The 11,252-nt window shown below is 30.1% G+C and overlaps 1 protein-coding gene and 2 long non-coding RNA genes across 5 annotated transcripts; all 3 read right to left on the bottom strand.

Annotated features, from left to right (window-relative positions):
- Positions 1–436: 436 nt before the first annotated feature.
- On the bottom strand, positions 437–3,263 carry LOC127248606 (50S ribosomal protein L10, chloroplastic). 2 transcript variants are annotated; one of them, XM_051271045.1, is made up of 2 exons: positions 2,515–3,263; positions 437–976 (listed from the first exon to the last, which is right to left on the bottom strand). In XM_051271045.1, exon 1 carries the CDS (start codon positions 3,212–3,214, stop codon positions 2,522–2,524), a length of 693 nt encoding a protein of 230 aa, XP_051127002.1. In that variant the 5' UTR covers positions 3,215–3,263; the 3' UTR covers positions 437–976; positions 2,515–2,521. The 2 variants fall into 2 exon arrangements, with proteins under 2 accessions (XP_051127002.1, XP_051127001.1); XM_051271044.1 differs by having other exon boundaries at positions 437–730.
- A 2,037-nt stretch (positions 3,264–5,300) lies between these two features.
- On the bottom strand, positions 5,301–8,561 carry LOC127248607 (uncharacterized). Its single transcript, XR_007838125.1, has 3 exons — positions 8,155–8,561; positions 7,832–7,943; positions 5,301–5,464 (listed from the first exon to the last, which is right to left on the bottom strand). It is a non-coding gene; the product is annotated as an uncharacterized LOC127248607 (long non-coding RNA).
- A 254-nt stretch (positions 8,562–8,815) lies between these two features.
- On the bottom strand, positions 8,816–10,374 carry LOC127248608 (uncharacterized). 2 transcript variants are annotated; one of them, XR_007838126.1, is made up of 3 exons: positions 10,187–10,374; positions 9,903–10,046; positions 8,816–9,184 (listed from the first exon to the last, which is right to left on the bottom strand). It is a non-coding gene; the product is annotated as an uncharacterized LOC127248608 (long non-coding RNA). The 2 variants fall into 2 exon arrangements; XR_007838127.1 differs by having other exon boundaries at positions 8,816–9,175.
- Between the last annotated feature and the right edge of the window lie 878 nt (positions 10,375–11,252).

The raw sequence follows: 11,252 nt of genomic DNA, 5'->3' as shown, positions 1-11,252 counted from the left end.
ATCTTTTTTAGGCAAGGATGGATCTACCATATCTTCCATGAATATAGCAGAATGATCAGCTTGGACTGCTCTCTATAGGTTCGACCAGATGCTTCTTACAGAAAAATCCACAAGTTTCCCATTTCAAACATTGCAGCATTCTTAAAGTGTCTTCAGCAATGTCTGAAAATTCCACCTGAATATCACACAAAATGTTGTCCACCATGTTAAAATATGAACAAAATCAAAATTTTCAAACGGTTACAGTTCTAAACACAAAAGAACTTTAACCTCATTCCGGCGGGTAAGACATCAGCACTTTGTCTCGAAATTTAAAGAGCCTCTTTGCATCAAATTGAGCCACATGAGGCGGTGAAGCTTGATATAAGTCAAATGTAGTACAATAAAACAACAGCCTAGTATTTGACATGTTAGCTTCAACTTATGTAAATCTTAATAAACGAAAAGAAGAAGAATTTTAAATATATCACAGAACTAGCTCATCATACATAGATATGAAAAATAACAATCTTTGTTTGCAATAAAATTAATGTTTCAACACAGGTACAATTCATTTCGCAATAATTAGTGCAGTCATGCGTAAACAACCATTACTGTGTTCTTGTCGGCACGAGAAAGCAACTCATCTAGCCGACGCAGGATGTGGTCAAAATTTTTTCTTTTATGATTTCATAAGCCAATGTCGTCCTCCAGAGCACCCCTGTAATATGCACTTGTGACGGCTCTGTACCTGCTCGTGACACCAAGATGTGTCCGATCACTGGATGAACAATCAATAACTAAACTTTCGCACCCTCTCTAACAAGCCACATAGAGTTGTAATTAGATAATATAAAAGCTCGTCTTTCAGAGCCTCCCACCACCTAAGACTTGACTCATCAACATAGCCAAGATACGAACAAAGATACTTGTGTAATAGAGTGGATATCTGATCAGTTCGCGAGATTCACATTGGGGACAATTTACAATAGGATCCCTACATGTTACAGCAGTAAAAATAGAACCGTTGTTAGTTGAATAAAAATCCAGGCTAAATCAGAGTATGTTCAAGTCCATCCCACGATTATCAAAGTAACAAGAATTGAACAGTTACATATGCCAATTAACTATTATAATAACTTCACTTAGTTATCAATTCAGTAGGTTGGAATTTGGCAATTTGCGTTGTGACAGTCACAATGATTGATTCAATACTTATATAGTCATTTTTACAAAAATTTATCTCTAGCTATCTACAGCTTAAACAGACAATTTAAAAGCTTGTTTGGTGTTTGTTACTAACTTATTATATTTCTTCCCAAAGAGAAACAGACATCTCACCTATCAAACAATGACTTAAAAAATAAAAATTCTCGAGAAATATGTGATTTAATCAGAAAAAATAACAAATATATAATCAATAGCTGCTCATATATATTATATTAAAGTCAAATGATAAAATTTCCATATCTGATTTATCTATATCCTAGATGTAGGCAATCTCCGACCCACCTCTGCAGGTATAATAAACTACACCAAGAGTCCAAAACAATGAACAAATAGATCCTTTGGAGATTCTCTTTTACACATTATTTCAAATCATTTATCATATCTATAAATAACAGTGTCTTGACTTTGTCATTCGGTACTCTGATTTTTTGTTGTATGATTGAAAATATATTTATTATTTGATAATTGTATAAATAATAAACTAAATTAATAAAATCATATCTATCTGTTTAATAATTAATGAAAAATATGCAGCACCAAAATTTAATCGATATATGAAAACAAAATTTATTCTTTACATAAAACATGTTTGATATAATGTAAACTTAAGTAAAAAAAAAAACTATAAGGCATAATTATTATGTTCTAAATTTGATAGATATTTGTACATCAATGAAGAAATTTATAATTTATAAGACTAGCACAAAGGCCACAATGCCAAAATATGCCACAAGTTTCCGAATTACTAAATGTTAGTGTTTGGATTCACAGGGGATGGAGATGATCTAAGACAATTTCTTTATGTTTCAATCATCATAAAATATTATATATAAAAATAACAACCAATAAAATCAATTACAGTGTCAAGCATCACTCTTTCTCACCAAGCATATGCTGCTTTATATCTTTGACCTTCTAGAATCTAGGGCGATCGATCGATCACAGGCACACAACATCCACCTCTAGAAAGATTATATAACACACAGGCAAGCATTGATCATCAAATAAATTTCTAACAAACTATAATAGCTACAAATTTCCACTGAAAATAAAAAGCTACAGAATAAACAATAGACACCATGTCAAAATTTAAACCATAGGCACAATATTATATCCTACATTTCAACTGAATCAATATGAACCTGAACTCACAAAGACAATCCTAAACTCCCAGAAAGAAACCAAGAACAAAAATGCAAATGCAGACAGCATAAGAAAAAAGGCAGAAAATACAGAGCTCACTACATAAAGGGCAATGAAATCATATCAAATCTCAATTTCATGGAAAGAATAGCATTAACTTACAGCACCACTATTGGGGAGAGGGCTCCCCCTCTTCAAGCTTCTTGCAGTAAGCTTTGAGCACCATGACGAGATCCCTAGCCGGTGCCTGAATTGTCCCCACAATGGCAGAAGCAGGGCCCTTCACAGCCCCAAGAATGGTGGCATAAACCTCGGCTCTGGTGGGAAGATTCTCCAGGGCCTTGAACTCATCGGGAGAGTAGAACTTCCCTTCGAAGACCGCCCCAGTGAAATCATTGTCTTCGAGTTTCTTCTCCTTCTGGAAAGTTCTGTAGGGTTTTAGGGCGGCGGGGATCTCCTCGGTGTGGACGAACAGCCAGGCATTCATCCCCTTCATGCACGGCTTCAGAGCCTCCCACTTTGTGCCTTCAATGGCCTTCAGGACAAGTGTGTTCTTCGCCACCAGGAGTGTCGACGTGGCGGGGAGCTGCGTCCGGAGATCCTGGAATTGCTGCACCGTCAAGCCCTTGTACCCGATGCCGGCGATGAGGTGGCACTCATCCAGCTGTTGCTTTACTTTCTCCACGGTTTCTTCTTTCTTCGTGCGGCTTATGGCCGCCCTGATTTTGGGGGCAATCGGAGGTCGGCCGGCGAGGAATCGGCGGCGGTGGTGGTAGAAGGGGTTGTTGAAGCGCGATTTGAGGGAGAGCGCAGGTGATGGCGGATGGGCGGAGGAAGGGAAGGTGAAGAGAGTGGAATCCATTTCTGAGAGGAAGGATTGTTCTGAAGCTCGCCTTATCTTATCCGTTGGGGTTCTGATTCAATTCCACTGTAGAAGAAAGATGGACACAGTACACTTTCCGAACCGGTTTCAAACCGGCGGTTCCGAATTGAACCGGAACCGCCATTTACATTTTAATCAAACCGTAAACGGTAAACCGCCGTTTCCTTTTATATATTACGGGAAATTAAGAAAAAGTTGTTTAGTAGGGTTTAAGAAATTTAATTTGTTTTTTATTATATATTACGGGAAAAAATTGTTTTTATTTTTTTGTCATATAAAAAGATTAATACTTTTTATTTATTTATTTTAATATACTCTAATAAATATAAATCAATAATTAATTTTTTTTAACTTATTACACTTTATCCACAAGACTCATTCAAAATTTGTTAGTTTGTGTCTTTTCGATAAACAAATATTTTTATTTATATTTAAAAATTTTATTTTATTTTTATAAAATTAATTTTAAGTTAATTATTTTATATTTATTTGTATTATATAAAATTTTATTATTTATAAAATAATATCTATATTGTATATATTTTATTGCTTTATAAAATACTAAAAATATTTAAAATACCACAATACTATTCACTTAAAAAATAATAAAATAATAAAATAATTTATTATTAATAATTTATTAATCTATATTACCTATGGTGGCTTTAACCAAATGAATCATCTATACCATCTAAAATATCGTGTCCCTAACCAAAAGGATCCTATGACCCTGGACGGAAGGAGTATACCTTCGTTCCACTTATTTTGTCTATATGGTAATTTTTGTCTCTATATCTAATATCATTTTTCTTGTTTTTATAGAAAAGAATTACACTTTAATTTTATTTTAAAATTTTAAAATTATATATTTGTTTAATTCTAATCAGACTAATTAGTTATTTTAATAGTATTAATTTATAATTATTTATATTATAAGATAATTATTTATATATATTTTTAATTATTTATTAATTATATATATTTTAAATTTTAGTATCTACAATAACATATATATCTATAAGATCGGGACTAATAGAGTAATAATGTTTGGTCTATTGAAATTTTTTGGTTAATTTTAATCATATTTAAATTAAAATTAATTTTTATTCATATTATTGGTTTAAACAGGTTCATATTAGAACAATAAACTACTAAGGTCTATAAATAGTTATATTGAGTTCAAGGTTGTATTGACCGGAACAACGTAATCAATATTATAATATGATGATAAATATAGTAAACATATCTGTGTGTGATATATGCAAAGCAATGTTCAACATGTATCATCTAATATGAAATTAAAATTAATTAATTTAATTTAAATGTAACTAAAATTGATAACATATATTTTTTTTTTCATTACATTTTTTTTAATAAGATTTGTTGAAAAATAAGGTTCAACTAAATCTCCTCGGAGGAGAAGATTACAGTGCTGATTAATTATAATTTATTATATTAAAAAAAGTTCAATAGTCCTTAGTTTATATAAAATTGCACAATTTTATATAAAAAAAATCAAAAAATAAAATTAAAAAAACATAAACATACATGAAAAATATAAAAAATAAATTTTATTTAATTATTTAGCCAATCATAAAACAATATAATATTTTTATTTATTAAAAAAGTATAATCATGAAAACGAATAACACCTGCGTGAATCTACATAAAAGAAATACAATTTCATACAAACAATATTACATAAATAATATATAAATTACACATACCATACACTTTATTATTAATTTATTTTTCTACATCAATCTATACAAAAAATTATAACTTTATACCAAAAAATATCACACAAATAATATATAAACAGTACACACTATAACTTTATAGTTAATTTATTCACCTACATCAATCTATACAAAAAATTCGATTTCATACAAAAAAAATATCACAAATAATACTCAATCCGTCCGAACTCAAAGTACCATTTTTACCATTTTCGTATGTCTCACTTTAAAGTATTCATTTCCTATTTTAGTAAAAGTAATCATACACCAATACTTAAATACCAATAACTTTTATTTAAATTACAAACATACCATTATACGTACAATTATTTTTTACATAAAGTAAAATGACAAAAATGTCAAAATCTCTTACACACTTCCACTCACTAATAAAATACTATTATTTCTTAATGTACTACAAAATCCCAAAATGTCCATTTGGACCGAGCACACCATACACTTTATTGTTAATTTATTTACCTATGTCAATCTGCACAAAAAATAGATTTTATAAAAAAAAGTCACATAAACAATACATAAACAACACACACCATACACTTTATTATTAATTTATTCACCTACATCAATCTACACAAAAAACATGACTTCATACAAAAAAATATCACATAAATGATATATAAACAACACACACCAAACACTTTATTACTAATTTATTCACCTACATCATTCTACACAAAAAATACGAGTTCATACAAAAAATATCACAAAAATAATATATAATCAACACACACCAATACACTTTATTGTTAATTTAGTCGCCTACATCAATCTACATAAAAAAAACACAACTTCATACAAAAAATATTACGTAAATAATATATAAATAACACACATCATATACTTTATTGATAATTTATCCATCTAAACAAAAAGTCTGACTTTATACAAAAAAATATCATATAAATAATATAAAAATAACACACACTATACACTATATTGTTAATTAAATTTACCTATATCAATCTATACAAAAACATAACTTTAGAAAAAAATCATACAAATAATATATAAACAGTACACACCATATTTTATTATTAATTAAATTCACCTACATCAATCTACACAAAAAAACATAATTTCATACAAAAAATATCATATATAAATAATATATAAACAACACATCATACACGTTATTGTTAATTTATTCACCTATATCAATCTACACAAAAAGAACGATTTCACTATTAAAAGTTGATGTTCGACCATAGAGGTTTCGATTAGCATTTGTGTCACTACAAAAAAATTGAGAATTACTACGGAAATATTCCATTACAACTGACAAATTTTTCGTCGCAACTTTAAATTACAATGGAATTTACGACCAAGTGAGAATTATAGTAAATATTATTGTTGTAATATGAAACAACTAATAATATTTCCGTAGCAAAAAAATTGTTGTTAAATTAGTGACCGTAATTTCCGTTGCAACCTTTTACTATGGAACGAAAAATTTATTGCTAATTCCGTTGTAAAAAAATGCATTTTTCTAAGAGAATATAACTATTGCAAAATCCGGTCGCAATTATAGCTAATGGAATAGTAACTTGCGAGAGAATATAACTATTGCTAATTTTGTCTCAATTTCTATAGTAGACCGCAAATTCAATTTTTTTTTTTTGCTAATTTTTGTCGGTTTTTCCAAAACCTATATAACAAATAATAATTCAATCCTCCATAATCAACACAATTTAATGATTCGATTAATATCTTTCATAAAAAATACGATAACTAACTAAAATTATATAGAGATTTCAAACCTAAATAAAGTTTAATAGACCACATACAAACAAATGTATTTACTATGAGTACCATAGTGGACAAATACTAGACAAATGTATAAATATACTTCCGGTTATCAAAATATCATAAAAAAAAACAACCAAATTCATAAAAAAAATCACAAAGATCGTATAACATATTTTCTTGTTAAGTGTGTGTTGCGCTTTAACTATCCACATCATCTTGAAAATAATATGGATGAAAACATGTTAGTTTTTCAAAAAAAATCATAAAGATCCTTGATACAAACTAATAATAATAATAATAATAATAATAATAATATGACAATGCATATGACTACTAAGATCAACAAACTCTAATACAATAGCGTCAACTAATTAACTTTTTATGTTAGACAATGTTTCCATATAAAAATTGATTTTAAACATCTAATCTAATTAAAATAAACGGGACCAAATGTAAAAAGAAAAAAGATTGTTAATCATTTTAGTAAGTAGTCAAAATTAATATGCATACATGATAGTGGTGGCTGAACTGCAAGTTATATTGATTTTTCTATGCTGCAAAAAGACTCGGAGCATCTAATATAATTTAATACCTTATGATCACGAAGCACCCAAGCCAACTCTTGTTCTTCACGCAACAATGGCTGTTTTTTCTGTTATTTTAGATTTTAGATGAGGTGATAAGATCATTAGTAGTCTTGGTTTTATTTGTACGAAGATAGGAGACCTTATTTGCTGCGGTAAAATTCGGGTGATATATATATATAAGTATATTCTTGCATAGATTACCAGATAGTCAAAGACGAATGAGACGCACGGCCCCATTTTCCAACTCTCCAGACATGTAGAACATTATGAGGAATCTTCATTTATTCACGTTTCAAATTACTTGGATATTCTTCTTTCCAATTTCATAATGTGGTACAAAAAATACATGCAAATATTTAGCAGTTCAGCGTTGCCAAAATGCAGTTGCTTGGTTAGCCAATGATTCTTCTATCAGCACATTCACTCATAAATTTTTATAAGCTTGGTGATGTATGTAATATGACTGAAAGAACAGTTCAATATTAAAAGTTTCATTTACATACCTATAGGGTAAAACCACCATTTGATCAAACAATAATTTTTGCTTCTTCAGGATCTCAGGGCACTCCTTCAAGACAGGGGTCTGAACATTTGCATCCTCTAAAATACTAAAATCTGCATCAAAATAAGGTTCCAAACACAAAGTGAAACAACAATTCAATGGAAAAAACTCGATAAATTTAAACAGAGATGTTTCTCTCTTTTTGAAACATGTCAAAATCATATTAATTGTACGAGGAAAATAAAGATGTCAGTACTTCAAACATATTATGTAAATGCACATGAATAATATGTGATGTTTTCGATTAGAATGCAACATAATCACCTTAAATTATATAGTCAGGAGTTACAATGTAAGCGAGTGACTGCTCACAGGTAAAGCCAATTTGATGTACCTCGGAACACGGAACCAAATCACCTACTTGACAAGATGGTCTTACAATACAACAAAAATCCCCATCATGAATGGGTATAAGGATATTAATCATCACTTTGTCGGTAAATGACCTATTATCTATTTCTAAGATTTCAGGTTCATCCAATGCCATAGAATCTAGAATACCTTTTAATGAACATTGAGATTTAAGAAACATCTCCAAACTTGTTTCTGAATGACTTATTTTATTAAACAGACTCGCAAATGAATTTGGTTTAATCTTCAACCTTGCAAAACAAGCCTTTGTAAAATCTCCTCATCACTTATAACGCAATTGAAAAAAAAAATCAAATAAATAATAACTAAATCAAACAACATAATAAATAAAAAAAAATTCAAAATCACATTGCATCACTATGCAATATTAATCGAAATCAACGAGGAGTATCAAAATAATATAGTTCAAGCAGTCAATCAAAATTTCTCCAAATATCAAACATCAATTTCAAATTAAGTCAATCAAAATTTCTCCAAATATCAAACATCAATATCAAATTAAGAACAATAAAAACAATTTAGCTCACAATCAATTGATAAGAAAGATGGATAATAGAAATAATACGAAAAAATCTATAGATTTTGTATAGATTTTGACTGACTATTTTTTTTAATTGATTTCAATTATATATATAATCTTCATGAATATCTACCAAAATATATTATTTACTATCACAAGACAATATATCAAAACCAAAAGCCCCACCGTTATCGCCCTGGTACTGTTGCTACTTGTGAAATTCACAAACATCAGAAGAGTACTAAGCTCTTGATCAGGAAGCTTTCATTCCAAAGGCTTGTTCGTGAAATAGCATATAACTTTAAGATTGATCTGTGTTTCCAGAGCCATGTTGTGTTGGCACTTCAAGAGGCAACAAAGGCTTATATGGCGGTACTGTTTGAGGATATCAACCTGTGGGTACTGATTGATCATTTCTATTTGTGTTACTTTTTTTTGTCCGTCGTAGACTTTCTTGAACTTATGAAAACAACTTGAAACTTGTAGTATAAATCAATCATATATAATTTGGGGTATTATTTCTGCAAAAAACGCTCAAATGTATCGAAAACATATAACAATGTAAACAAAACAATAGACATGGTAAATATTGATCGAAGATAACAGAGATCCTCGACAAGCTGTTTAGTGGGAATTAAAGGTGTTTAGTTAACTGAACAAGTTGGAAAAGAAATTGATCATGTCTGTTTAAATTTGATCACAGATTAATCCAATAATTTGATATGCTATGAATACCAATCAATGTTTATAAAAAAATTAATTATATCTCAAATGATTGTGAAAATTGATGAGCTAAATTTACACATATTTGGCATTAATCACATTATTCACTAACTGAGTAATTAATCATTTACTTGGAATCGTAAGGTACAACTAAGATAGACATTGACATTTGACGAACATTGCACACACAAAAGAATATATTAAAAAAAAAAGAAGAGAAAATGCAAAATTGAAAAGGATCTTCTATCAATATCAATAAGTACAATGTTCCTCTTCCTGATAGATTTGATTCAAAAATTTAAACTATATGAAATTAACACTATGAATGTACAATTAATCATATTTCCAAGCAAATAAGTATTGGACATTAACCTTAAGTGAAACCTAAATTCATTACCAGAAAAATGAGGGAAAACACCGAGAGCTACCAATATGTGTCGCCAGAGAAGTTAGCTATGCCGCCCTAGCCGCACAACTGATCGAATTCGGCTTGGAAGTATAAGGACATACAAAAGCAGTTTCACAAGTCGTTGACATACACCTGCCTCAATCACAACTTAGATTTTGTCATGTGTACTATCAGGAAGATAAGGAAAGTGCCTAGCAAGCATCAATCAACACTTCCATACATGCTATTATTTCCGATTACTAAGCAAAAGCGACGGTGAAAAATCAACAAACCTCAACAGCTCCGAATTCAGCTTCTAAACCACCATCGCATGTGATAAAATTTCTGAAACATCGGTTCAAAGTCGTCGATTCGTTGTGTTTGCGTGTGATTGCGTGGGTGAGTGTGAGAAGTGGAGCGATTCAATTTGAGGCTTGCGAGAGATTAGGGGTGTGGTAATTTTATTAGGAAAATTGCGACAAACTAAAAGATTCCCGGTATTAATTAAGGGAAATTTGCAAGAGATTATAGTTGGGGTAATTCTACTAGAAAAATTGCGACGGACTAAAAATTCCTAGAAAGAATAATGGGATATTTGCAACCGAGTTAATTTATTACTATTTCTGTCTCAATTTTGCAACTAAATATATTATTCCTCATCTAATTAGAATTTTTGTGACAAATCAATTATGTTGCAATATTTTCTCACAACAAATGACAACTGCAACCATCTTCTATTTTTCAGCAAATTCCGTTGTAATTTTGCAATGACTTCGGTGGAAAATTATATATATTTTTTTGTAGTGTGTCTGCACACAAAGCACAAATTTTCAATGTCAAAAAGCACAAGTGAATTTAACACAACCACCCCAGCAAACTAATAGTAAGTAACTTCAAGGACGAGTAGAAGTTGGTTTCGATTTCTTCATCCTGCAGTTCTGATCAATCATTACAGCCTGTGCACCTATCTAATCTTCGGGGGCTTGGCTAGCAAGTTCAAAGGCTTGCCTCAATTCCGAATGACCTGCATTTGATAGTATTTCAGTCGTAAGCTCAAAAACACAATTTAGATCTATATTATAAGGTCATTTTTGCTTCAACATGAAGCAATGCAATTCTCTTTGTAAGTTTCATGGTAAAGAGAATAACTTCCTCATCATGAATAATAGCAACCCAATAGATATTCAAATGAAAAAGAGCAGAGCCAAAATTAAAATTGTAACAATCAACAATGTACTTCATTTGTTCAAATGGAGTAGAGCAAAAGAAAATAGAATTATAAAATAAAAACAATAGCTTTATAAGTAAAAATATCTTTGTAGCATTTTCTTTCCATTAAACATTTAATAAACAAAATCG

The sequence above is a fragment of the Andrographis paniculata genome, unplaced genomic scaffold (genome assembly GCF_009805555.1).
Source record: "Andrographis paniculata isolate CXL003 unplaced genomic scaffold, ASM980555v1 Contig34END, whole genome shotgun sequence".
NCBI classification, from domain to species: Eukaryota; Viridiplantae; Streptophyta; class Magnoliopsida; order Lamiales; family Acanthaceae; genus Andrographis; species Andrographis paniculata.
The sequence above is the reverse complement of the archived record's forward strand: the minus strand, read 5'-3'. Positions and strand labels throughout refer to the sequence as shown.